We start from the raw sequence: 27,897 nt of genomic DNA, 5'->3' as shown, positions 1-27,897 counted from the left end.
TTAAATGTATTTGGCTAAGATGTATCTAAACTTCCAACTTCAACTGTATGTTTTAGTTGAATTGAGGTTGTGTAGAAGTTGTGAAAATGTTGTGTGGATGTGTAAAGGTTTTGTAGATGTTGTATAGAGGTAGTGTAGAGGTCGCATGCAGAGATGTGCAGTGCCTGACCTCCAGATTGAGCTGGCTGTGCAGATTGATGAGGGTGCTCCAGTTCTTGACGTCCCCGTGGAAGGAGGACTTGGCCAGCAGCATGGGGACGGTACGGTGGCCCACCCCAGCCTCCAGGGTCAGGCAGATGGAGGAAATGGCCACCTGCAGGGACTCACCCTGGGGAATCAGCCGGACCAGGGACTGGGCATCCTCGTCTTTACCCTCCTCCTCCAGGAACCACAGCTTGAGGTCCTGCCAGGACCGGCGCTCCCACAGGTCTGGGGGCACGGGGCTCTCCAGCTCCGACTGGGGCATGTCTGCACCGGCCGGGCTCAGCACCGACTGGATGGTGATCACTGTGTTGATGATGATGGGCGACACCTGTGGGAAGGGGGCACGGAGGAGAATGGAATGTAAGACACATCACTCTGGTTTTGGCAGCTGTGCCAGAAATAAAAACATAAGAAAAAGTGACAATAAGGTATTTTATTAGTGAGATGCTTCTTCCTGTTCCGTTTTTTGGCCGTGGCCTACCTTGAGTGTCAGTGCCTTGATGGAGACCTCCATGGCCTGCGGGGAGGTGGAGGACTGTGTGCTCTTGAAGAACACCTGGCATGGCTGCAGCACAGTGGTCTCCTTGTTCCTCCTCTTCTCCCTCAGGAAGGGGCAGGCCACCACCTTCAGGTCCTTGACCACTGCCGTCATCAGCTGACCATCCGGGTTGCTCTTCATCACCAGCTCGCACTCCATGGTCATGACCAGGGCTGGGGCGTCGGCACGCGTCAGGTCAGCCACAAAGACAATCTCTGGGTTCTTCACCAGAACATTCATCTCCGACTTGACTGCCACTGGGGCTGGAGTACAGACAGAGAGGAAAGCAGGGGTGTGTTCATTAGGCATCAAATGGAAGAAAACTGTCAGAAACGGAGTGAAACTATCAGACATTTCACTTTGCACTAATTGGATGTCGTACAAACATGACATTTGTTTTGAATATTGTGTAGTGTGAAATGTGAATGTATCGTACCAGGTTCCTTGGAAGCGGCGGTGGCTGTAACTGTGGGTTTAGTGCTGCTGTTCTTGGGGGCGGCTGAGGAGAAACCCTGTTGGCTGGCCTTGAGGAAGATGTCGGCCACGGTGAGCAGGAACTCCATGCTGGCACAGAGGTAGACGTCCTGCACCACCGTTTCCAGAGAGGTGCCTTCACGCCCCTGATTGTAGTTCACCTCCACCATCACGTTCCTCTCAGCGCTCGGACGAATCGCCATCATCCTGACAGACAGAGGCCAGAGGGACAGGTGTACATGATGATTCCTACAGAAAGAGCAATAATAACAATCCCTACAGCAAGGGTCCTAATAACACACCCTACCATCAGTGCACTAAATACCTTATAATCTGTTTGTCATATGATGTTACATTGAAGAGTGAGTAACTTTTTATTCTACTCTACAGATTCAAAGATTCCATTCTCTCAAAACAATTGACATACCAGATGGAAATACTCATGGGTTTTGATGAACTGGGAGTGCGAGATTAAATTAAAGCTGCTTTGACTATCATGGGGTTGCTAACCAAAGCCATTCATCTTAGCCGTGTGACAGTCCTATGTGAACAGACAGATGGTGAAGCAGTGATGAACATTATGCCACGCTGGAGAACACACACTGAGCCTCGTACATCAACACCAGCACTGAGCCACACGCTCATATGTTCACAGTACACACACATCACTCTGCGGTATCTCTCCCAGTGTCTGTGAATGTGTATGTAGGCTTAGTACCAAGGTAACTGTGTGTGTGTGTGTGTGTGTGTGTGTGTGTGTGTGTGTGTGTGTGTGTGTGTTTTACCTGGCAGTGATATTCTTGACTCTGCGTCTCTTGTCGTCTAGCAGGCAGTCTGTGAGTTTGACGGAGGCCTTCATGGATCCGTCTGAGAACATGTGGACAGATGTAGAGATAGTTCCCAAGGTGAACTCAGCCAGCATCAGCTGATCATCCCTGGAGTCCAACACCTGCACCTGGATACAGACACATAGGCAGAGACGCACACTTTTTGGTAAGAATATCTAAGCGGATGGAGTTTTCTGTGGTCAATTATAGTGTTTGTGAAGGTGTGCAGTGATGCAGTAGTCACCTCAGTCCCATTGGGGCTGTACAGGACCAGAGTCATGGAGTCAAACTTGAAGTCTACTTTGAGTGTGTTCTTCAGCTTAGTGCTCGTCTGGGTCTCCACCACTGCAGCAGTTACCACTATGTTGCCTACAGACAGGGTTCAACATGATTATCAATAATCATCCAAATATTAAGACTCACACACACATTCAACCCAACAGTCCTCATCGCTGGTGGGGATAGTACCAGTACCTCCTGTGCCCTGCGAGCCTTTGGTAGTGGCAGTGTCGGAGCGGTCCACTGTAGACGGAGGAGGACGAGGGGAAGCAGCGTCTGACGTCTCTGACATGTTCTCACCCAGAGTCCTCAACACCACCGTCATGTCATCCTGACTCAGGATCAGCTAGTAAGACAAACACACACCCACCCCTTTACACAAATGTATCAACTACCATCATTTCATACTAACATTTCTTGTTCATTGAGAGTTGTCTTTAACTAACACAGACACACACACGGACACATACACACATACAGACACACACTCACATTCATAGGTTTGAGGTGGGCAGTGATCTTTATGTCAGGGATGCTGTGGTACCAGGAGGCTGACAGGTTCCTCTGGATGGACAGGTCCAGGTTGACCGGCTTCAGAACCTGGATCTCCCCCTGAAATCTCCCCTTCTCAAAGGTGGTTCTGGACAATCAAACACAACAAACAAACAAACGGCTTTACAGGTTGTGATTTTCTGCACATCCAGGGATGGACCAGATATACAAAAGTAACTGAAACACACAGAAATATGTCTATTGTCAAGAAACACCTCACATCCCTGTGAACAAATGAAGTCATCCGTTCACTTTAAACAACTGCGAATCCATGAGGTTTAATTCTGATTCCGTAAACAGAATTGGCTGACTACTGGTGTGCTGTAATAGCAACCCTGTTCTGTCTCACCTGTACATCTTCAGGTCACTGAGGCCCACGGTCATGGTGTCGATGATGGGAGGGATCTTAACATGCGTCTGGGAGTCGACCAAGGCGAAGCAGTTCTTGACCGTGACCATACCGAGGTCAGCCACAGTGACGTTGGTGGAGGAGGATGACTGCGGCAGGAAGACAAGAGGAGCTTTGAAGTCTACATCCAGAGAGATGCGCGTGCTGCGCTCAGCAAGCTCCATCACCCCCGTGGCTGCCTTTTCCGCTGCCTGCACCGTCACCTCAGCCAGGGCCTCCTTGGCCGCCTGGAAATTGTTGATGAAGGCCTGGGGGAGAGAGGTGAATGAGGAGGAAGAGAAGGGGTGGGACAAAGAGCAGTCACGTTACAGAGTGCTCATCGATGGTCATATGACGTAGGACAATCCAGAACCGAAAAAGTGCACCGAATGTGATTAGGCTTGGTAGGTTCTGGGGCATTTTGGTACCGGTACTACAAGTAAGGCCATGGTTTTCGACACCCTGGAAAAGTGTTGTTGGCAGCTGAATTTTTGAAGCACATAAAAGGATAGGTGATAGTTAAGTGGAGTTAAGAGAGATGGTGTCTCTTACCAGAATGGAAGAGACAAACTTGTTGAGGAAGATGACCTGGATGCAGCCCACCGTCAGGGAGATGCTGGTGTCCACTTTACCCATGTCTAGATAGGCATCGCCCTCAGTGGCGTCCGTGTGGTTCACCATGCGGAAAGCAAACACCTCCTTATCAGCTATGGACACACACTAGGATGCAGACGCAGTACAAATATAGCAGCAGAAAGCAAAAACAACAATCATAATTTCTCGTGAATGTGGCCCTTTTACTGGGAAAATAACATCGCTAAAGTAAAACAAAATGGTAAACATTAGGTGACATTGGGATTTGCCGTTTGTTCAAATTTTGATATGTCAACTTTTCATTTGATCCTTTTTGGATACTGGAGGCCATGAGTGAGCCTTGTGAGTATGGTAGTCAATGACTGCTGGGTCGTGTTCGTTAGGGCAGGCAAAGGAAAACACTGAGCTACCTGCTTATACAGTGCCTCCTTATCACAGTCCAGAATGACTATGTTCTTCAGGTTGGCCAGAACCTCGACCGCCTTTCTCCTCATCAGCACCTCCGACACCAGGCCTGGAACATAGAACAAAGAGGCAGAACATTGAGGAGCAGGTCTAGGTCTAGAACAAGTCTAAAACAAGGCAACAGTAAACATGTTGTTCCCCACAAATAACGAATGATGCAAGCTTGTTCAAAGTTTGGAACTTCAGTTGATTACTACAGCGCCCCCTTTGGCCAATCAGTGTACTTTTGTAAATGCCATATCTCTATGGTATGGCACATCATCCACCAACGTTTTGTCAAAATCGGGCCAGCGGTGTCTGCGACATCGCGTGATTAACTAACGTACATACTACTGGACGGCGACAGATCCATAGTCCCCCCCCCCTCCGATTTCATGGTGGGGCACAACAAAGGTGTGTTGATATCAGTTCCAGAGCCAATAGGAAAAGATCATCAGTGGCCTGAGTATTTCTTCATGTTTACCACAAGGTAGGACTAGCATCATTATAATGTGTGTGCTTGCATGTCCTGTCCACACATCTAATCACACAAACACATAATTGCATGCAATATCATAATTCATGCATGCAGCTGTTGTGGATGTGTGTTGCGGACGATGACGTGTGTTGCGGACGGTGACTTGTGTTGCGGGCGGTGACGTGTGTTGCGGGCGGTGACTTGTGTTGCGGGCGGTGACTTGTGTTGCGGGCGGTGACTTGTGTTGCGGGCGGTGACTTGTGTTGCGGACGGTGACTTGTGTTGCGGACGGTGACTTGTGTTGCGGACGGTGACTTGTGTTGCGGACGGTGACTTGTGTTGCGGACGGTGACTTGTGTTGCGGACGGTGACTTGTGTTGCGGACGGTGACTTGTGTTGCGGACGGTGACTTGTGTTGCGGACGGTGACTTGTGTTGCGGACGGTGACTTGTGTTGCGGTGACTTGTGTTGCGGACGGTGACTTGTGTTGCGGACGTGTGTTGCAGACGGTGACTTGTGTTGCGGACGGTGACTTGTGTTGCGGTGACTTGTGTTGCGGACGGTGACTTGTGTTGCGGACGTGTGTTGCGGACGGTGACTTGTGTTGCGGACGATGACTTGTGTTGCGGACGTGTGTTGCGGACGGTGACTTGTGTTGCGGACGGTGACGTGTGTTGCGGACGGTGACTGTGTTGCGGACGGTGACTTGTGTTGCGGACGGTGACTTGTGTTGCGGACGGTGACTTGTGTTGCGGACGGTGACTTGTGTTGCGGACGGTGACGTGTGTTGCGGACGGTGACGTGTGTTGCGGACGGTGACTTGTGTTGCGGACGGTGACTTGTGTTGCGGACGTGTGTTGCGGACGGTGACTGTGTTGCGGACGGTGACTTGTGTTGCGGACGGTGACTTGTGTTGCGGTGACTTGTGTTGCGGACGGTGACTTGTGTTGCGGACGTGTGTTGCGGACGGTGACTTGTGTTGCGGTGACTTGTGTTGCGGACGGTGACTTGTGTTGCGGACGTGTGTTGCAGACGGTGACTTGTGTTGCGGACGGTGACTTGTGTTGCGGACGGTGACTTGTGTTGCGGACGGTGACTTGTGTTGCGGACGGTGACTTGTGTTGCGGACGGTGACTTGTGTTGCGGACGGTGACGTGTGTTGCGGACGGTGACGTGTGTTGCGGACGGTGACGTGTGTTGCGACGGTGACGTGTTGCGACGGTGACGTGTGTTGCGGACGGTGACTTGTGTTGCGGACGGTGACTTGTGTTGCGGACGGTGACTTGTGTTGCGGACGGTGACTTGTGTGCGGACGGTGACTTGTGTTGCGGACGGTGACTTGTGTTGCGGACGTGTGTTGCGGACGGTGACTTGTGTTGCGGACGTGTGTTGCGGACGGTGACTTGTGTTGCGGACGGTGACTTGTGTTGCGGACGGTGACTTGTGTTGCGGTGACTTGTGTTGCGGACGGTGACTTGTGTTGCGGTGACTTGTGTTGCGGACGGTGACTTGTGTTGCGGACGTGTGTTGCGGACGGTGACTTGTGTTGCGGACGGTGACGTGTGTTGCGGACGGTGACTTGTGTTGCGGACGGTGACTTGTGTTGCGGACGGTGACTTGTGTTGCGGACGGTGACTTGTGTTGCGGACGGTGACTTGTGTTGCGGACGGTGACTTGTGTTGCGGACGGTGACTTGTGTTGCGGACGGTGACTTGTGTTGCGGACGGTGACTTGTGTTGCGGACGGTGACTTGTGTTGCGGACGGTGACTTGTGTTACCCTCAATGCGGATCTCTGCTATCATGTGGCTCTGGCCTCGGATGAAAACCTTCAGACAGTTGAGATCAGCTCTGATGTGCAAATTCACCACGTCCTCAAACTTTGACTTCTTAGAAGCTGAGGAGAGTGGGGCAGAGAGACAGTGATGAAAGAGTAGTTCCTTCGTTCAAACTTAAAAGACGCTTTGATGTGAAGATGATTTTGTTTGCATCACAATACATCAAACGTCAAGTGATCCATACAATGGCAGAGAATTTACATTTGGTTTAGCTAGCTACGTATTAGAAGGAGAATACATGGAGGACACGTGTCTACTCAATATCTCTACATGCAACAAATATACAGGAGGTATATTACCTAACCAAAGTCTCTTCCACTTTCAACTAACTTGATTCATGAAATTCTAATACATTTCAACATTGAAATTGATAATTACATGTTCTTTTTGCAACGGCCGATTCCTCCTTTTCGCCCTCCTCCCCCTCTCCCTCGTCCTCCTCTGGGATTGTGGGCAGCTCCTCCTTGCTAGGCACCGCCTCCTTGGTCGGGGGGAGGAGGCTGTTCAGGAAGTTCATGGCGTTGAGCAAAGCCTCCGTGTGCAGGTGTACATCCAGAGATGAGAAGTTCACCTGAGACAGATTTCACGCACACACCACCACCACAATGAACACACTAACACAACTGAGCAGAGTACTGAGCTCAAATCAACATCATGTTGAAGTTCCAAACGTGGGTTAACACAATTGTATTGTAAGATCTTACCGTTACTGATTGTTCAGTGTTCTTGTACTGAGACTTGAATTCTGGCCCGTTCTTATCAGCCTGAAAGAGACATTGAAGCTTTTAGACCTGCTCTACTGTTAATCTACATTGGATGAAGAATGCATGAAACAGTGTTGACTGTGTGTGTGTGTGTGTGTGTGTGTGTGTGTGTGTGTGTGTGTGTGTGTGTGTGTGTGTGTGTGTGTGTGTGTGTGTGTGTGTGTGTGTGTACCTTAGTGTACTCCAATGTGAGGAGGTCCTCCTCTGTGTTGTCTAGAGTGGTGATCAGGTGCACTTTCTTCTCCTCTGAATCTGGACAAGTATATCAAACCAGAAAATCATATCACACCAAAACCACACAGAGATGTCTGCAGACATGCCACACCCATACAACCACCAACAATGAGGAAGCAGCATGTCACGTTTATCTCATAATGATCTAGACAATCATTTCTTCACATTCCAAACGCAGCAAGGTGCACAGAGCCGTCCTGCTAATGTTCCAAAAATGCAATCGAGGGAAAAACACCATTCTGAAAACACACCACATGCAAGCGATTTCAGGTCACACATATGTTAAAAGAGGAGTGATGTAAAGATGCAACAACTAGAATAGGTTGCTATCAAACATTACTAGATTACTACCTTTGAATGTAGTGGACAACGGAATAAAGTTCATTTGAAAAACAAAATAGAACAGGAGAGAAATGCTGGTTTCAATGGCATAAACAGGCACATTCAAGTGTGGCTACCTTTTGTGGCGTCTCCCCTAATGTTAGAGCTGGTGTGGAGAAGGCTGTAAGACCCAGATTTTTTACATGTACGTATTTATGTAAATTTACGCTAATTATATCAAAACTATTATTTGAATATTGACATTTTTAAGATACATTTTTGATAGTGAATTTCTGGATCAGTTAGTTGACAGGCCTACCTTTAAGAGACAACAATTCCCACCCACCCCCTCACCTACCCATATACTCTGAGCACTCTAGGCAGATCTCGTGTAGAAAGGTGTTAGATGTCATGTCGAAGGTGCGAATCTTTAGCTCGGTGCCGAGACGCTCGACGTCCAGGTGTAACACTGTGACCTCCTGACCTCTAGCCAGACGACACAGCTGAACAGACAGCTAGACAGCAGAATGAGGGAGTTCAAGTACACACATACACACACGCAGCTTTATTAGCAATCAGAGTGAAAACATCTAAATGAAGTGTTTAAGAACTCTCTCACACACAGATGTATATTATGTTAAGCATACCTTGTTGATCTCAAACATCATGAGGAACTCTGTCATGTTCTTCTTGGGGTCTTTCTTGACCAGTCCTCTCCTCTTGACCGAGTCGGAGCGCTGCAGGGGGCTGGGCATGTTGTTGGGGAAGAACGGACTGTCGCCTATAGGAGAGCTGGGAGCATCGTAGAACAGGTCCTCCTCTGAGCCTGCGCACACACACACAAACACACTTAAATGCTAATGCCACACTAACGTCTGTCATGTTCACAGTTGTGTGTATGCGTAAAGTACAGAGATCGATTTGTAATGGGCTGTATGGGCTGTATGTGTGCATGCATGTCTCTCACCTGATTCCCATATGAGGGAGTTTCGCAGTTCAGCCATGGTTGGTTGCCTGGGGGTTAGCTGAGGGGTGTATGACTGCTTTGCAGCCTGCGGAAGGAAAACAAGCAGAAATTAGACACGAACACACACACACACACACACACACACACACACACACACACACACACACACACACACACAACCCAATAGAAATCTATTTACACACAAAACAACAACCGACATTACAGTCAACCCACAGACAGGCAGAGAGAGAGAGACAGAGAGTCAACCCACAGACAGGCAGAGAGAGAGAGTCAACCCACAGACAGGCAGAGAGAGAGAGACTGAGAGTCAACCCACAGACAGGCAGAGAGAGAGAGACAGAGAGTCAACCCACAGACAGGCAGAGAGAGAGAGTCAACCCACAGACAGGCAGAGAGAGAGAGTCAACCCACAGACAGGCAGAGAGAGAGAGTCAACCCACAGACAGGCAGAGAGCGAGAGTCAACCCACAGGCAGAGAGAGAGAGAGAGAGAGAGAGAGAGAGAGTCAACCCACAGACAGAGAGAGAGAGAGAGAGAGAGTCAACCCACAGACAGAGAGAGAGAGAGAGAGAGAGTCAACCCACAGACAGAGAGAGAGAGAGAGAGAGAGAGTCAACCCACAGACAGACAGAGAGAGAGAGAGAGAGAGAGAGAGAGTCAACCCACAGACAGGCAGAGAGAGAGAGAGAAAGAGTCAACCCACAGACAGAGAGAGAGAGAGAGAGAGAGAGTCAACCCACAGACAGACAGAGAGAGAGAGAGAGAGAGTCAACCCACAGACAGACAGAGAGAGAGAGAGAGAGAGAGAGTCAACCCACAGACAGGCAGAGAGAGAGAAAGAGTCAACCCACAGACAGAGAGAGAGAGAGAGAGAGAGAGAGAGAGAGAGAGAGAGAGAGAGAGAGTCAACTCACAGACAGGCAGAGAGAGAGAGAGAGAAAGAGTCAACCCACAGACAGAGAGAGAGAGAGAGAGAGAGAGTCAACCCACAGACAGGCAGAGAGAGAGAGAGAAAGAGAGAGTCAACCCACAGACAGACAGAGAGAGAGAGAGAAAGAGTCAACCCACAGACAGGCAGAGAGAGAGAGAGAGAAAGAGAGAGTCAACCCACAGACAGGCAGAGAGAGAGAGAGAGAGAGAGTCAACCCACAGACAGGCAGAGAGAGAGAGAGAGTCAACCCACAGACAGGCAGAGAGAGTCACACCAGAGACAGCCCGACAAAGTCAACCCACAGACAGGCAGAGAGAGAGAGAGTCAACCCACAGACAGGCAGAGAGACTCCCAGTAGTTAGTACCTTAGGTGTAGAGTGTGTGTTTGGGCGGCGCGGCGCCGGCCTGCTCTCCGGCAGCGGGATGCTGTTAATCAGCTCCAGCACGGCCCGCACCTTATCATCAGAGATCCTCAGAGACAAGAGAGGCATCTCCCCGAAGATCTTAAACCTCACACACACACCACACACACACTTTATTCATATCATTCATCTGACCAGCTTTTTGATAAACACGATTATACATAGTGGTAGTCCAAAAAAGGCATCGCACCCACCCCTCTCTCCACCCCAGAACCCACCCACCCCTCTCTCCACCTCAGAACCCACCCACCCCTCTCTCCACCCCAGAACCCACCCACCCCTCTCTCTCCACCCCAGAACCCACCCACCCACCTCTCTCTCCACCCCAGAACCCACCCACCCACCCTCTCTCCACCCCAGAACCCACCCACCTCTCTCTCCACCCCAGAACCCACCCACCCCTCTCTCTCCACCCCAGAACCAACCCACCCACCTCTCTCTCCACCCCAGAACCAACCCACCCACCTCTCTCTCCACACCAGAACCCACCCACCCACCCCTCTCTCCACCCCAGAACCAACCCACCCACCCCTCTCTCCACCCCAGAACCCACCCACCCCTCTCCACCCCAAAACCCACCCACCCCTCTCTCTCCACCCAAGAACCCACCCACCCACCCCTCTCTCCACCCCAGAACCCACCCACCCACCCCTCTCTCCACCCCAGAACCCACCCACCCCTCTCTCCACCCCAGAACCCACCCACCCCTCTCTCCACCCCAGAACCAACCCACCCACCCCTCTCTCCACCCCAGAACCCACCCACCCCTCTCTCTCCACCCCAGAACCCACCCACCCACCTCCTCCACCCACCCACTCCTCCTCCTCCACCCACCCACCCACCTCCTCCACCCCCTCTTACTTGGGCATGCGTGAGTCTGTGACCACCATGGCTCTGCTGAACACCACCTTGACATCGACAGGCTCCAGGATGTGGAGGGCCGATTGCTTCATCTTACGGGCTTTCCTCCAGTCCCCGTCTAATACACAACACAACAACCACTGTTAAGCCTAATTTAGCTATATTCTATCTAAGTACACAACGCAAGAACACAATAAGCTACAGAAAACGACTTCCCTGCGCAGTTGTGTCACATGACACATTTTGGGCAGATAATTGTGTGCGTGTGTGTGTACCTGGTTCGCTGTAGAGGAACTGTAGGCTGCTGAGCTTGATGTTGAAGCTGTCGTAGGCTTGGGACATGATGTCCTGTATAGTTCTTCTCCCTACAGAGAGCTGGGGTAGCCCCTTTCTGCTCAGACTTGACACCTGATAATACAACGCCATAGAACAGGGATTTTCAAACTTTTCTTCCCAGGGACCGTTGCCCAGGCAATAAAGCCCTTTTTATCTGCTACCCCAGAGTCGGATGAACAGGAACAGCTAGTATGCCAAATGTTCCTGTAGGATTCCAGTTATTGTGCTAACGCAAGTTAGCATTGGCTCGTGAAACTACCTCTAACTTCCTTCCTACTGGACATAGAGACATAAAAATGGTTTCCATGATGGTATTCTGTTGCAGCTAGCAATATTCATAAACTAATCATTTTTCACATACAAAAATACCCCAAATTGTTTTTCAAAACAAAGCTAAAATGTATGGACCCCAGTTTGAAAACCCCTGTCATAGCACACCTGGGTGAGGTCGTTTATTATGCAGGGTTCGGCTGCTCGGAGCTAGTAAACTAAACAGTAAGGCAAGTCTGCTCAGTGGTTACCTTATTAGGCAAGTGACATTTAGCAACATGATAGGATCAATCACAGTTCTCAAATTTTCCGTACATCGTCTCTCACTCACTCGTCAGATCGAACCGCTGTCTCTACACAAACACGTGTGCTGTGTCAATTGAAGTGACCTACCTTGAAGTGACCCAGATCCAATAGCATGAGGTTCTGGGTGGAGTCGTAGAAGCCGGTTTGGGGCACGATCACGTAGGAGGCCATGAGGTTGACGTTCAGATCCAGAACCTTCTGGGTCTCAATCACGTACATCAGCCCTGCAGACAACACCATATAATGGACGGCATACTTCAACACGTTCTTACATAATATAGGATATGAAAGGGGAGGGAGGGGTGTCTGTCAATAGGAAATAAGAAGTATGGATTGGAGATTGAGGTCAATGAGGCGTATATCCTGGCTGATTAATCATAAGGTTACCTCACCAACCTCCATGTCCATAGAAAATAAATGAATAGATCTCTATATTTGGGCCTGCAGCACATGTAAACAAATCCATCAGTGCTGTGTTTCAGCCCAGGAAAGTGAGTGTGGCCTGTCAGTCAGAGCTAGAGGCGGGGCTCTGACCCGTGGAGGTGCGGTCTCGGAACTGTTCCAGCTTCATGAGAGTGGCGTTGGTCAGCTCGTCTAGCTGGAGGTCATCAGGCGGCAAGAAGAACGCAGACATGCTGTTCACCGTCACCTGCCGGAGGGAGACACAGGTACCCATGTTGTTACACATGCAAACACACACAGCAACAGGGGGTGCGAATTTTTGTTCTAACAACTCCACGCCAGATTGAACCGAGGAACAACTGGCATAGTCATGTAAACAGGTACACAATCACACACACACACACACACACACACACACACACACACACACACACACACACACACACACACACACACACACACACACACACACACACACACACACACGCACACAAACACAAAAACACAAACACTAACAGCGTCATAGATGATTTCCAGAGGCTGGGACTCGACGTGGAGCCGCTGGTCAGCACTCTCATCCAGAGGGTTGGTCTCAAACAGAATGTCAAGCAGGGGGGTCCCTGTTACCGTGGCAGCCTTCCTTGACGACAGCAGCGTGGGCGCAGGCCGATTATTGGCCAGTCCTTTCACCTCAAACAGACTAAGCTTGGCCGACAGTCTGAGGGCAGCAACAACAACAACATCAGCAGCATCAGAACCAGGGGCAGAGAGGTGGTGGAAGAGAGCGGAGGAAGCAGTGGAAGAGAGAGAAAGAGAAGGGGGAGAGCGAGAAAGGGGGAGAGCGAGAAAGGGGGAGAGAGATAAGGGAAAAGCAAAGGGGGAGAAAGAGAGAGATACCGACAAACCGAGCATCGCAAAATAGTGTCGTCAGCTGTTCTCAAGTTTGCTCTTGGACTATGGCACGACAACAAAAACCTGGCAACAATATCCCATTGATAAAGCACTACAACAGGGAAGGAGGAGGAAAGTATTTAAATGCAGGGACTGTTCACAAGTGTACAGTTACCGATTATAAATATATTTTGTAGAAGAGATATGATATTCTGTCATGTAAAATTTGGCATCATGTCAGCTCTTCATTTTTGTGTGCATCGTTCTGAACATTTCCCCTCACTGAACACACCCCAGAGCGTGTACTGTGCGTACTTAATGGCTTGTGCTCCGGGCCTCTGGGTCAGCATGGATTTCAGGTCTTCAACTGTGACCTTGAGGATTTCATTCTGATCCTTGTTGTCTTTCATTGAGAAAGACATTCTCTTCATGTGAAAATGTATCTTAATGTCCTCAAACTGCAAAAACAAAATCAGAGGGAAAAGAGATTGTGAATAGTGTCCTGGGTTATCTTTCTATATCCAAATATCTCTTTTGGAAGACACCAGGGATTGCTGTACTGCACTACAATGTGTAGGAAATATACAGTAGCCACTCACGTTCTTTGGCAGGTTGTGATTGACAGCTACCTCACTGTAGCCAATGGCGGTGTAGAGTTTGGCCTTCTCGGCAGGAGTCATAAGCTCACCAAAAGCTGAGGAGAATAAAGATTTTTTTATTGTCCATACAATTTGTCTAGCTTCACAAAAACAAACATTAAAACATCATCCTCATCAGAAGCGCCTTATCAACAAGATCATTTCAAATCAACTTTACAAAAGGGAAGAAAATGCTAAATGCAATTCCAAGTGCGCAATTAAATCCAAGTCATAGACATATCGACATAATTGGTCCAAAACCATCATCATCATCATGAGCACCTTGTCATCAACATGATTCAATACTTGATAATTCATAGGGTGGGACAGGACAGGGATAAAGGGAAATGTCAAACATGTTTTACTTCATATTCATCATCTTCAGCACATCAACATGTGAAAATGACACGTTTCTATGTTTTGTAGTAAAAAAGATAGAGGAAGATAAGTGTTTCCAATGACATCATCAACCACTTAGTAGACAATAGGCAATGCCTACTCATAATTGGTTAAAATCACACAATGCGCACGGATGATATCATTTTGACACCAGCTGAATGATTAGCACGGTGGCCTTAACATTATCATAGCGGGTTGGTTAGTTTGTTTTTGTCCAATGAGAAAAGAGGCAAGGTGAGCTGTAGACGACTAAGCATTGGTGCCCTCGTAGCCTACTCGTTTAATCTCATTTATTGCTGATATGTCTGTCTAAATCCAATGACACTCTCTCACGGTGCCCATGCATCTCTTTGCAAAGTAACAACTTTGATTTGCTGGCGATTTCTCCCAATAAAATAAATGTTTGGTTGGTTCAGAACGCATTTGCTGATGCGGTCTTCTAAACTCCAACCGTGCTTCACCTGTGTCAGAGGATTCTGCAGAAAGGAGCGACAGCGTCCTGGACAATGGACGTTAAAGGACTAGGCCGAGGAACAACATGCACAGTGGATTGACAGGAATTCTCCACCTCAATATCAGTATGGGATCTTTTCAAGTGCCTTGTTTTGCCATTGTCGATTTTTGTAGCTAGGTTTGTACTTGTTAGGCCTACAATGGCATTTAGCTAGCCAAGGCCTACTTCAAGCTTGCAAGCCAAAAAGATTGCAGCTGTGGCAGGATGCTGGTACTAACAGACATTCTGCGTTTATTTATCAGTCAAAGTGAAACCCTGTATCAAACGTGAAATGTCTCAATAAGAATGTATGTACAAAATGGAGCATGGTGATTGGGTATGTGGGCAGTCTCACCTCCAGTCTTGACCTCCTTGGACTTGGCGCCGTCATCTCCTGACCAGCCGGACCACATCCAGCCCAACCAGCCCTGGGATTCCTCCTCCACCTTCACCCCCGGACGAAAGATACGCAGACCCGCCTTGCTCGCCTGGAACAACCAACCAATGATGGTAACAGTCTACACATAACGCCTCAGCCACAACCATGAGCTGGAACCACAGTTAGTTAGACTGTGACCACGTTGCACTGGTGGTTACGCTATGGCAGTGTGACTAAGTAGGGTTATTTCAGTCATGCATTACTGCCATTTTTAACAAATGAGTTAGTTGATGGACAGACAGGCTAAACACATTACAGTAGATGCAGAGAAGAGAGGTAGTTAGCTAGGAATAATTCAACAGATAGCTCAATCCGTACCTCCATCTCAGCTTGCTGCCTGGCCAGCGTGATGTTAAAAATATCCAGAGTTCGCTCAGTCTCCTGGGCACATGGAGGGAAAGATGGATCCATTAAAACAGTTCCCGGACCGTTATGGGAATCCATAAATTATTACTTCATCAATTACATAATGTCCATCAATCAATGCAGCAGAGTAGAGAAAAAGACTGGGGTTGCAACTCTGAAAGTGAGGGAGGAGTAGGCCCTTCTCAATCTCCACCACACCTGGGTTCAAAGAGCATTTTGCTTTCTTTTAAATACTTCGAGCGCCTGATTGAGTCAGCCCGAAGTGCCAGATGGGCGAGGCTTGAACTTTGGAGAGTATTCCATTGGTCAAATTACAGCCAGGCAAGCTCAATCAAGCACTGCTTAAGTTTTAGAAACAAAACAAATACTATTTGAATGCAGGTCTGGGTTCCGCTCTTTAGGGAACGCAACGGAAAATGTTTCAAAACCTTTTGCAATGGAACATTTTAATGCATTTTAATGTGGCTCAGTTGGTAGAGCATGGTGTGTGCAACGCCAGGGTTGTGGGTTCGATTCCCACGGGGGACCAGTACAAAAAAAGATATATATTTAAAATGCATGAAATGAAATATATGCATTCATTACTGTAAGTCGCTCTGGATAAGAGCGTCTGCTAAATGACTAAAATGTTAAAAAAATGTAAATGTATTGGACAAGTCCAGGTAGTCCCTTCCTGTTTGTCAGTTTTCTTCCATTTGGTGCCTAATGAACATGACCCTGATCTCCACACACCTCCACTTCCCTGAGCAGCTTCTCAGTGGGCTTCTTGTTGGTGATCTTGGACTTGTAGAGCGCTCTGTAACGCTTGACTGTGTGCCGGTGGTGGTGGATGCGCTGCCACGACCACATGTGCAGCCGTGGCTTCACGTCCACCTCCATGATGCCCGTAATCACATACTGCCACCTAGATGAAAACACAAGCAGAGTGACAGTCACAATGGGCCTAGTCTGTGTACATCACTGTAACTCAATTGATTGGAAGAATGTGTCTAATAATCTTATACTGGGTGGCATGCAACATTACACAATTATCATTCACTGCCTAAACATTAAACACAATTGTCATCAATACATCAAGAGAAAAGGGTTTAAGTATTTTTTTCTATAAGAAACAAAAGAGTGAGTGTTGACCATATGTAGGCGTTGGTGTGCACGTGGAATTGCGGCCGGTATTTCCTGTACGGCAGGTTGCGTGACATCATATCCACCGAGCCCAGGAGCTCCAGAATGCTGATATACTGCAGAGAGGGAAGTGGTCAGAGTTCAGGGGTCAACGAAGAAGACAGAGACAGAAATAATAAACCCAATTTTTATATTGGTAAAAATACTGTAACATTTCAAATAGACAGGATAGCAAAATTGTGGAAATCGCATGCATCAGTGTCCTTCACTGTGGTTAAATAATAGCCCCCCTCCTTATTATGCACATTGTTGAAGTCACAATGCAGATTCTAATGAGTTTTACAGTATTTTTTGGCCAAATGTGCTCTTTTGCTCGAAGAAAATGTAGCCCTTTCTCGCTCTCTCTTTCATGGCCTCTCTCCCGTCTCACCTGTGGCCTGTTCAGCTCCACGGCCACCTCTCTCAGGTTTACTACCAAGTCTACCTTGGGTGAAGAGAAGTTTACATCTGACCGGGGGTTCATGCTCAGCTTCGCATTGGCCGTTATCGGACGAAAAACTGCAAGCATTGAACAGGAAAATTAGGTTAATAAGGATATGATACTCAATTAAACAACAATTCAACAGTGGGTTTAAATAATGAGAAAAAGTATTCAATTACAATACACTCAAATGACTGATTTGATTCCCTGTATCAGGTGGATGGCAACATGAATACCAAGACTGATCCAGACGATGAATGATGTCACACCCCTATATCGACTAGGCAACACTCACTGAAATCGTGTTTCATGGGGGTGGAACTGTAGATATCCATGCTGTTCTGGAGGCATCTCTGTGGAAACGACAGACAGGAAGAGACACTTAATTAGACATCATAGATAGACATCACTCTCACTTAAGAGACTCACCGCTCAGCAACGGTGCTGAATGATGACACGGTCACTCACTAGGGCCTCGTCTGGCATGTGATTGGAGTACAGCGTTGAGTTCACGTTCCAGTAGGCAAAGAGATTGTCCAACTGGACAAGCTGAGAGGAAAAAGCACAACAGAAAACAGCTTAGAATGCTGTTGACAGTATAATAGTGTCATAATGTATGTAAATCTCATCTACAGAATAACCATTGCTGTAAAGAATACTCTACCTTGAAAAACAGCTTGGCTTTCTCATTCAGAAGACAAGGTTTCCAGTTCTCATCTGCTGTCTGTGGGGTAACAGTTTTGGGGTTGAGAAGTTACGTGATACTGTTTCAGCATCAGACCACAAATAGACCATAACTCTGACCACAACCATAACAAAACCAAAGCATGGATTGCTGTCATACCTTGTCCATAGACTGCTTACAGGGTAAGGAAACCAGTAATACATTTTGTAATTTGGGTGAACTATCCCTTTAACCACGACAACATCACATATCCCACATCCAGACGTTAACTAAATCGAACCGCTGCAATTTAGATTGTACATCATCCACCATGAATGACAGATTTCATGAGAAGGCGACACACACATTACCTGAAGGCTGAGGTTCTGTAGAGACATTCCAAATGATAATGGGCATTTGGGATTGGTGACCTGAGAAAGAAGAGAGAAAGAGACGAGAGGAGAAAGAAACTTACAGTAATGCAACACAGTAGTAATATACATAGTTCTAGTACTGTAGTACTAGTGTAGTACCACTGTAGTACACTAGGCAGAATACTCACGTCATCCTCATAGCGGATGTGGATGTTGGAGATCTTCACCTGAAGGTTCTTGATCACCTGTGTCACCAGTTTCTCCACAAAGGTGTCTTGTTTCTCAAGTGCAGGGTTTTCTGTGACACCAATGAACATGATATAAGAACACATGCATTAAAGTCACAGTCCTGAGTCTGTGTTTTAACCCAAAGGCAGCCCCGCCAAGGGGTGCGTCTGGGGAAATGTAAACACTGACTGACAGTCTGAGATGCACATGACGGTTTTAAACATTTTGAAGCTATACATTACTTACAAAGACTCAAAATGTATAATATTGTAACTAACTGCCAGAAACAGACAGACACATGAACTCTGACCTTGTTCCGCTGCTTTCTGTTTGGTCTCTTCGATCCTCTGCAGCTCCCTCTGACGAGCCTCCTGAAGCTGTTTCTCCTCTTTCTCTGCATCATACTTTATACCTGAAACATGCAAAGACATAGGCTACCCATTAACAAAAGCAAAGACACGTGCACACACACACACACACTACAGCTAGGGTTCATGCATATCGGTGATACGGTCAGGTTCTCACTGGCTGTGGGCACGATGAGCAGGTAAACTCCATCCAGTGTAGCTTCCACTGACTGGGTGTACAGATTCTTCCATGGAATCTTCAGCTCCAAGCGTCCTGACAGAACCACACACACACACAGCAGAGGGAGAGAACAAATAGAAAGAGGTTGAAGAGTGAGAAAGAGTGAGTAGGAGGGAGGCACTATTGTAAATTTCATAGGGTTACGGTAGGTGTTGGGTTGAGAGTCATCGTACAAATCTTACCTATATGTCCGGCTCTTACTTTAAAAGGAATGTCAAGTTGACTCTGAAACCAGAACAAAACTATTCAGCACAATACAATGTCAATGTACCTACATAATGAACAACTGATACGTTTAGCAGTAGGCCTAGCCATTCATGTAAAACCTACCAAGGCATTTTCCTTTATTTCAAGATTTCTGAGCACAGCATCACCTAGGGGGAAAAAAGCATATTGGTTTAAAAAGACTCAAGAAACACTGTTACATGAATATACAGCGCTAATAGATACATAGTACCATGAGGTTGGAAACATATAGGGCTGAGCTTAAGCTGACAAATAACTTTGCCTCATTTCACTATACAAATACTGGCAAGCGGCACCTTGTTATCATGTGCTCTGTCTGTTGGCAAGGTGTCAAGCCTTGGACTTACAACCCCAAGTTTCATATCTTTCTAGTTGTGCAACTTTTAGGTGCAATGGCTGCAACCAAATGCTTCATGTAGTTGTTGATCAGTCTCTCACATCGCTGTAGAGGAATATTAGCCCACTCTTCATGCAGAAATGTAACATTTGTGGGTTTTCAAGCATGAACTGCTCATTTCAAGTCCTGCCACATCATCTCAATTGGGATTAGACCATTCCGAAATTGACTAGGCCATTCCAACATTTCAAATTTTGGGCTTTTTAGCCATTTTCATGTAGACTTGATTGTGTGTTTTGGATCATTGCCTTGCTGCATGACAAAGCTGCGCTTCAGCTTCAGCTCACAGACGGATGACCTGACAATCTCCTGTAGAATTCTCTGATATGCTTGACCGTTGGTATGTGCCTCTTACTGTGGAATGCTTTGTTTGGTTTTCGCCAGGCATAAGGGGACCCATGATGTGATGTACAAAAAGTTGACTCAAGTTTGCCAAAAACACCTGGAAGCACCTGGATGATTATCAAGACTCTTGGAAGAATGTTCTATGGACAGATGATTCAAAAGTATAAACTTTTTGGATGACATGGGTCCTATTATGCCTGGCGAAAACCAAAAGCTGCCTTCCACAGTAAGAACCTCATACCAATGGTCAAGCATGGTGGTGGTAGTGTGATGGTTGGGGGATGCTTTGCTGCCTTAGGACCTGGACCACTTGCCTTAAAAGAAGGAACCATGAATTCTGCTCTGTATCAGAGAATTCTACAGGAGAATGCCAGGCCATCCATTGAAGCACAGCTGATGCACAGCTGGGTCATGCAGCAAGACAATGATCCAAAACACACAATCAAGTCTACATAAAAATGGCTTAAAAGCAACAAATTAGACATTTTGGAATGGCCTAGTCAAAGTCCAGACCTAATCCCAATTGATATGTTGTGGAAGGACTTGAAATGCGCAGTTCATGCATGAAAACCCACAAATGTCACTGAGTTAAAGCAGTCCTGCATGGAAGAGTGGGCCAAAATTCCTCCACAGGGACATGAGAGACTGATCAACAACTACAGGAAGTGTTTGGTTGGAGTCATTGCAGCTAAAGGTGGCACCAGTTATTGAGTGTAAGTGGGCAATACATTTTTACAGAGCATCATTGGGTGTTGCATAACTTTGTTTATGAAATAAATTAAATAAGTATGTAATTGTTGTGTTACTTGTTCACTCAGATAATATTAGGTTTTGGTTGAAGAGCTGATAACATTCAATATAAAAAATATGCAAAATTGGCCACGTGTCAAATGTTTGCAGATGGGAGAAGTATGATATTGAATAATCTGTGAATGGACAATGTTGCAACTGTGGTGGGGATCATACTCCGGATTGCCTTGAGTGCCCTGTTGGGATGAAGGAGGTCGAGGTGTCAAAGATCAGGGCTGCGTAACGATTCTCCTATGTGGAGGTCGGTGAAGAGAGTCAAAGGGGCAAGAGGCAACAGTGTTGAAGATATGGCGGTGGATGCATTGCAACCAGTTGCTTGTTTTTTAAGTCAATCAAGTGATCTGGATACACTCACTGTGAAAAAGGTGGATTTTGTGGCATTTATAGCCACAGTGATCAATTGTACAGCACAAGTGTCTAAGAAGTCTAAGAAGCTGGTATCATATCACAGAACTGATATCATATCAGTTTTTGGGGCTCCAAGACTTCAAGGCAGAAGCACTACAAGGAATATTGTCCTATGAAATGTCCAGCCCTCACAGGAGGCTTCTGAGCCTGTATTGGGACCTGATTAGAATGATTTTTTTACAGAAAAGCAGGTAGATTTTGTTTAATTTATTTATTTTTTGATAGTTTGTCTATTTATTTTTACTCAAATGTTTTCCTTTTTGGGATCGTTATTATCCACCCGCACAGTAAGTGGCGGAATGCACTTCTAATTGTTGCGAACGCCATTATACCATAGAAGAAGAAAACAAATAATAAGAAGAAACGGGCGTGACCACACTTGGACTCCAGCCAAACAAAAAACGTTGGCTTTTTTTTGAGGGGGTAGGGCTTGCGAGCAAACCTGTGAAGATGGCTACCTGGGCTAGTTGACGGATGTAGGCTCGCAAACGTAGCTACCTAGTTAGCAAATAAAACCTCATAATAGCTAGCCAGTTGCCTACAAAATCTTAACAAGCAAGCATAGTAGCAATACTTGCCCTCAGCAAACCAGCATTGTCTTACTCTGGGAAACATTCTTTTCACGGCACTTCGATACTAGTACCGAAGTGACTTTTTCGTAACAGGTTAGGAAATGGACCAGGGCTATCGAAAATCACTTCGTATTGAAGTGCCGTGAAAATAGTGTGCCCGTTGTCTTGCAAATTGTAACACTTAATCGTCAAAGTAACGTTACCTCCCCAAATCCCGAGCTTGAGTTGTGAGGTGTCAAGGTTCACAACGTAGTCCCCCAGAAACCTGTTTAGGACATCTACCACCACGCTTTCGAAGACCATGTTGCTGTGTCGTTCACCTCTCCGTCACCATGTTTAGTTTACATCAAGTTAATCTTGACTAGCTAGCTACCTGTCGCGCCTAGTCCTGTTTCTCAAGCATTTGGTTGCGTCAGTAGAGTAGTGGTGGGGAGTCGATTCCAAAATAATCGATTCCTTGCCCGTCGACTCCTATTTCTGGTTGTCAAGCTTCGATTCCGCTTGGAATCGACTCCTAAGGTTCAGTATTTTTGCAACGGAGGAAACTATTTGCTGTCGCCTACTTCGAGAACAAACTCTCGCATCTTTCACAGCTATTGGGGGTGCCATACACAGCGAAGAAAGAGAGGGAGAGACGCCATAGACATGTCGACCACCAGGCAGAAAGTCAGAACCGTGCATCGGTAATCAAAATATATAGCGTTGGCTATCGCAATGGTGTATTTTACAATTAAAGAGCAGGAGAGGGAGGATGGGGCCAGGCAAACAGACTGTCAGAATAGGCGCATAAACTATATTTTGGTAATCTGTATCTCGTGATGTCTTGTCTAGTAGTGCCTTGTAAATTCGCCTGAAGTATATTAAAGTATATATTACGCTACCAATGAGTATGTTTAAACTAGTCGTCAGTGCCAGTGAATTTAAATTAAACATCGCCAAATGTATGTTTAATTAGGCCTAAATGTGCAATAAAAAATATTGTGCCTATAGTTTATTTAACCAAACCCTGGCTGACTGTTGGTGTCCTATGGGCGGCTGGTAGACTAGAGCGTTGGGCCAGTAACCGAAAGGTTGTTGGATCGAATCCCCGAGCTGACAAGGTAAAAATATGTCGTTATGCCCCTTAGCAACGCAGTTAACCCACAGTTCCCCGAGCGCCGAAGACGTGGATGTCGATTATGGCAGCCCCGCATCTCTGATTCAGAGGGGTTGGGTTAAATGCGGAAGACACATTTCAGTTGAATGCATTCAGTAATACAACTACGTTTTCTCTCCAAACCCAGTTGTAACCAGATTAATTTGATCAACCAGCTAATTATTGAGGGGGGGCATTGTTATTAGGAAGTACGCCCAATAATAACGATTTTGATCACACTTTATCAATTTAAAAATTATGGGGACATCTATACATTTGGCAGCCAAGCATGAAATGTCTTCACGCCTATAATAAACTCCAGGCTTCCATCAATTATATAAAATAAAAAAAAATGGAATTACAGGGAGCAGTTTGGGGGGGGGGGGAGAATCCTGTGTGACTCGTTCTCTGGAATAACGGACATGCTTGGATTATAATTACAAAACCAACGTCTCTAGTAATACCCGTCCGAATAGGGCAATAACATGGAAAAGAATAGGCGTATCAACACAGTGCCAGCATCATCCAATGTGATCCGTCAAGGCTGATCACAGCATAAATATTACTGCAATATTATAGTTCCTACACATTACCTTCTATATTCAAACAAAATAGGACTTTTATAGGCTAAATTGATGACTAAATGGGCATGCTCATGTCAACCCTCTAGAACGCAAATGTAGTCTTCCTAGTAGGACTGTAATGAGGTGGCGTTTGCGCATCCGTTTCAGCGTGTTTTCGAGTCGAGCAAGACTCTACTCTCACAACTCTAACCACAGGAGTCGACTACTTTCGACTCCAACAAAAGGAGTCGCCATAATCTATGGCATATAGAGAAGAAAAGGCCAATAGTGTGCAACTGCAGCCCGTAATTTGGGGCGTTCCTGTGTGTGGGCATTCTTGCATGTGCCCCCCCCCCTCGATTATCCCATTGGTTCCTCTCAAGGAGTGTTGTACATTTGCTGTTTTCTCGCGAATTGGGCTACTTTGAAGACGATGTCGCTCGTGAAAATGTATTGGTTACGTTTTTTGGGGCTATTAGTAAGTTGCACTGCGGCCGCCATGGCATTTCTCTTAACAAACATATATATCACTGTGACCTGTTGCTTACTGTCTGGCAGAGGCAGATTGTTGCTGAGGGAGTGAGTGTTGGGTAGGGACGGAGGGGTGTGATTGGCTGAGTCATGTGAGCGAGAGAAGAGGGAGCAGCGCACGCCCTGACAACTTTTTACCAGTTGTACATAGGCTATTTAGATTGTCGTTTGTATACTGTTTTTTCTGCAATAAAGAAAATAAAAATAATAATGAATACATTTAGATGGTCGTTATAGAGACACCTATTTCCAACCCTTTTTCGTAAAACATTAATACACTAGAGCTGCAGTCCAAACATTATTTTACCCCCTCAGCGGGTTGATATGACCCACAATTCAATGCAAACTATAGTCACATGTCAAACTTTGGTGGCCTGCGAAGTGTCAAATTCAATAAACAAGGCTGCATTTTCGGCATGTTATAAAAAAGTATGAAGCTAGCTTGCTAAAAAAATATATATATATATATACACACATTGATTTTAGCGTTGGCAAATTGGCTTAGTCTCGTAATGAGGAGCCTATAAAACGTTGCTAGATTCATAAATATATTTTTTGCAATTCTGAAATGTATAGGAATAAATTACAAAACTATAAAACTAGCTTGCCAGTTATGGGTAACTGTAGCTAGCAACCTGACATGAGTGCTAGCGAAATACGTTAGCTTACTAGGTACATTAATAACTTTTGGTTGGTTGTTTTTAAGCTCAACTTCAAGATTTCAACTTCAAGATTTGCTTGGGCAAGGGACATTTAACGTACACTCGGATGTGACGATGTAAAACGTCATTCAAGGGCTGATGCCTAGAACTGATGCACATCAAGAAATAATGGAGTCAAAGCACTAGCGGTTCTAGCTTGTATGGCTCCCTTCAGCGCCCCTCCACCAACAAAAAAACTGTAAAGTTTATTCAGACATTTGAAACAACACAAATAAATAATCATAACATTTAAAACTATGTAAATATAAAAATATATACAAAAATAAGACTCATAAATATCAAAAAGAAGTAACAAAGACAAATAGAAACAAATTTGGGTTGATTTGGCTCTCAAGCGTCAATACATTACCCATTCTCCAACACTGTCAACCTAGAGTCAAGACAACCAATTCACCTTGGTGGTGTGCAGACTGGTTTTATATTATTCTTAACGATTTTGTTTATAATAGCAATAAGGCACCTCGGGTGGTTTCTGATATATGGCCAATATACCACGGCTAAGGGCTGTGTCCAGGCACTCCGCGTTGCATTGTGCATAAGAACAGCCCTTAGCCCTGGTATATTAGCCATATACCACACCTCCTCAGGCCTTATTGCTCAATTATAAACCAGGTTCGAGCCCTGAATGCTGATTGGCTGAAAGAGCCGTGGTTTAGCACACCATATACCATGGGTAGGACATTTTTTTTGGTAACCAGTTTATAAAAGCAATAAGGAACTCCGGGTGTTTGTGGTATATGGCCAACATACCAATATACAGCCAATATAACGGCTGTATCCAGGCACTCCGTGTTGCGTCATGGTTATGAGCAGCCCTTAGCTGTCGTATATTGGCCAAATACCATACCCCCTTGTGCCTTATTGCTTACTCATAGCAGTCAAACGAGATCCATTGATGGAAAATTATATGGCAAGTTTATCAAGGGCAAATTATCTTTTCTCTTGCGACATATTCAAATTCCTTAATTACATCATGTCATAGCTCGCAATAATTATTATTTTGAAGAAAACCGAATTTTGTTTATAACGTCGTACCAAGTTACTACGATATTCCTTTTTAATTGGCTTGATAAAATTATGGGAAAAATTGTTTATTGTATAAATATGGAAACTCCTCTCTTGCTGTGACATTTTTATTAATTTGGCATAGGTTTCAGTTCTTTCCCGCGGGATTTGAGTGGTCATTGTCTGGACATTTTTGCGAATCCTGGCAACCCTGCCCTGGAGCATGACATCTTCATGCTTGTGTGACACTTGAATGGGTCACAAGGTTTTTATCTGATATAAAGTTTTTTTCTCACAAAGTTGCCGGGGATGTCAAGTGTCCTACTTATGTCAGTACACTCGTAACAACCTAAGGCGTTACGAAACTTCTATTCAATATATACTAAATGAGCCACACATAGCAAATACGCCAAAATAAGCATACAAAAACTCCTCACTTGGTGAGTGGAAAAAACACCACATGCTGCAGAAGACAGATTTTTGACCCAGTTATCCCTCTCGCTTACCCTCTTCCTCTCTGGTTTATCTGAATCAGTGTTTGTATATTCAAGTTTCTTTCTTACTGTTAACATGGTTCAAACAAGCACATTTAAACCTTTAACCCTTAATAAGCATTGCTTGTTTTTTCTATATTTTACCGTTTTCCCTATTTATGTGCCTCGGGGGCCTCCCGAGTGGCGCAGTGGTCTATGGCACTGCATCGCAGTTGCTAGCTGTGCCACTAGAGATCTTGTTTAGAGTCCGCCGTGACCGGGAGACCCATGGGGCGGCGCACAATTGGCAAAGCGTAATCCGGGTTATGGGGAGGGTTTGGCCGGCAGGGATGTCCTCGACCCATTGCACTCTAGCGACTCCTGTGGCAGGCCGGGCTTGTGCACGCTGACACGGTCACCAGGTGTAGGGTGTTTCCTCTGACACATTGGTGTGGCTGGCTTCCGGGTTAAGTGGGCTTTGTGTCAAGAAAGCAGTGCGGCTTGGTTGGGTTGTGTTTCGGAGGACGCATGGTTCTCGATCTTCGCCTCTCCCGAGTCCATACGGGAGTTTCAGCGATCAGACAAGACTGTAACTACCAATTGCTCACTAACTTTAGCTATTATTTTTGCCTCAATCACACTACATCTGAATCAAATGATGAGACACTGTTGATGATGATGAATGGATACAGATATGTTTGAATGCCCAGTCTGTCACGTCTGCTCCCGCTCTTCCTTTCCCCTGGCGCTTGAGGGCGCCAGATTACCCTGCATCACACGCTCCTGCCATCCATCACTCACACCTCGTCAATCGCATCAGCGTTATTGTCACCTGGACTCACTTATCTCCTGTTTATTTCCTCCCCTATATTTGTCAGTTCCCCAGCTCTGTTCCCCGCTGCTGCATTGATTGTTTTTTGTCTTTAGTTTTAGTCTTTGACGCTGTTCTGTCTCATCTATGTCAGTTGTTTATTAAATGTTTACTCCCCGTACCTGCTTCGTCTCTCCAGCGTCATTCCACGTGACACAGTCATGTTCATATAATCTCAGACAGAAATTTCTGTAGTTTAAGACCATCCATAGGACATACTATATGCCAGTGAAACTGAAAATTATGCACTCAGAAATGTAATTCCTCTGCTGGAGGTGTAAAACACAAAATGGGACATATTTGCATATGGTATGATCTTGCTTTTGAAGGCTGGCTGGATTCTGCCAAAGAGTATGTTCTTTTGTCTCAGCATTGTCAGATACAGATTCTCCCTGTTTTTGTTTGCTTGGAAATGTTGATATTGGAGACTTATCAGAGGAAACTGTGTAACCTAGCATTTTTAGCGGCTAAGAAATGCATTGCCATTAATTGGAAGGTTGGTTATCCTCCCACAATGCTACAATGGGTGGCAGAAATGTAAAATTAGGCATCACTAGATTTGATGTATTACAAGATTAAGGGTATACTGTGCAACCTTCACAATGTCTGGGTGCCTTATATGGAATATAATCCATTGAGGAGGCGCGGGTATGCCACGGTCCATGTGGCTCAGATGCACAAGCCACA

At 46.0% G+C, this 27,897-nt stretch overlaps 1 protein-coding gene across 2 annotated transcripts in view; it reads right to left on the bottom strand.

The window, feature by feature from the left end:
- Positions 1-22,363, bottom strand: part of LOC106585690 (intermembrane lipid transfer protein VPS13A) — a 71,819-nt gene extending 49,456 nt beyond the window's left edge. For both annotated transcript variants that reach the window (XM_014172179.3, XM_014172180.3), the window contains exons 1-40: positions 22,114-22,363; positions 19,463-19,506; positions 19,315-19,357; positions 19,070-19,165; positions 18,855-18,956; positions 18,505-18,614; positions 18,314-18,373; positions 17,943-18,002; positions 17,747-17,827; positions 17,574-17,631; positions 17,228-17,355; positions 16,807-16,913; positions 16,408-16,579; positions 15,628-15,690; positions 15,226-15,358; positions 13,940-14,034; positions 13,656-13,798; positions 12,966-13,167; positions 12,582-12,696; positions 12,135-12,271; positions 11,411-11,543; positions 11,136-11,253; positions 10,218-10,362; positions 8,901-8,985; positions 8,581-8,759; positions 8,292-8,448; positions 7,551-7,630; positions 7,319-7,378; positions 6,993-7,185; positions 6,557-6,673; positions 4,267-4,370; positions 3,815-3,982; positions 3,224-3,531; positions 2,815-2,962; positions 2,518-2,668; positions 2,288-2,412; positions 2,002-2,171; positions 1,179-1,423; positions 686-1,005; positions 170-532 (exon numbers count right to left, since the gene is read on the bottom strand). In XM_014172179.3, coding sequence (XP_014027654.1) covers positions 170-532; positions 686-1,005; positions 1,179-1,423; positions 2,002-2,171; positions 2,288-2,412; positions 2,518-2,668; positions 2,815-2,962; positions 3,224-3,531; positions 3,815-3,982; positions 4,267-4,370; positions 6,557-6,673; positions 6,993-7,185; positions 7,319-7,378; positions 7,551-7,630; positions 8,292-8,448; positions 8,581-8,759; positions 8,901-8,985; positions 10,218-10,362; positions 11,136-11,253; positions 11,411-11,543; positions 12,135-12,271; positions 12,582-12,696; positions 12,966-13,167; positions 13,656-13,798; positions 13,940-14,034; positions 15,226-15,358; positions 15,628-15,690; positions 16,408-16,579; positions 16,807-16,913; positions 17,228-17,355; positions 17,574-17,631; positions 17,747-17,827; positions 17,943-18,002; positions 18,314-18,373; positions 18,505-18,614; positions 18,855-18,956; positions 19,070-19,165; positions 19,315-19,357; positions 19,463-19,506; positions 22,114-22,213 — 5,418 coding nt within the window. In that variant the 5' untranslated portion in view covers positions 22,214-22,363. The remainder of the gene's footprint in view (positions 1-169; positions 533-685; positions 1,006-1,178; positions 1,424-2,001; positions 2,172-2,287; positions 2,413-2,517; positions 2,669-2,814; positions 2,963-3,223; positions 3,532-3,814; positions 3,983-4,266; positions 4,371-6,556; positions 6,674-6,992; positions 7,186-7,318; positions 7,379-7,550; positions 7,631-8,291; positions 8,449-8,580; positions 8,760-8,900; positions 8,986-10,217; positions 10,363-11,135; positions 11,254-11,410; positions 11,544-12,134; positions 12,272-12,581; positions 12,697-12,965; positions 13,168-13,655; positions 13,799-13,939; positions 14,035-15,225; positions 15,359-15,627; positions 15,691-16,407; positions 16,580-16,806; positions 16,914-17,227; positions 17,356-17,573; positions 17,632-17,746; positions 17,828-17,942; positions 18,003-18,313; positions 18,374-18,504; positions 18,615-18,854; positions 18,957-19,069; positions 19,166-19,314; positions 19,358-19,462; positions 19,507-22,113) is intronic.
- Between the last annotated feature and the right edge of the window lie 5,534 nt (positions 22,364-27,897).

Source organism: Salmo salar, chromosome 24 (genome assembly GCF_965601325.2).
Source record: "Salmo salar chromosome 24, fSalSal1, whole genome shotgun sequence".
In the NCBI taxonomy this organism is placed as follows: Eukaryota; Metazoa; Chordata; class Actinopteri; order Salmoniformes; family Salmonidae; genus Salmo; species Salmo salar.
The sequence above is the reverse complement of the archived record's forward strand: the minus strand, read 5'-3'. Positions and strand labels throughout refer to the sequence as shown.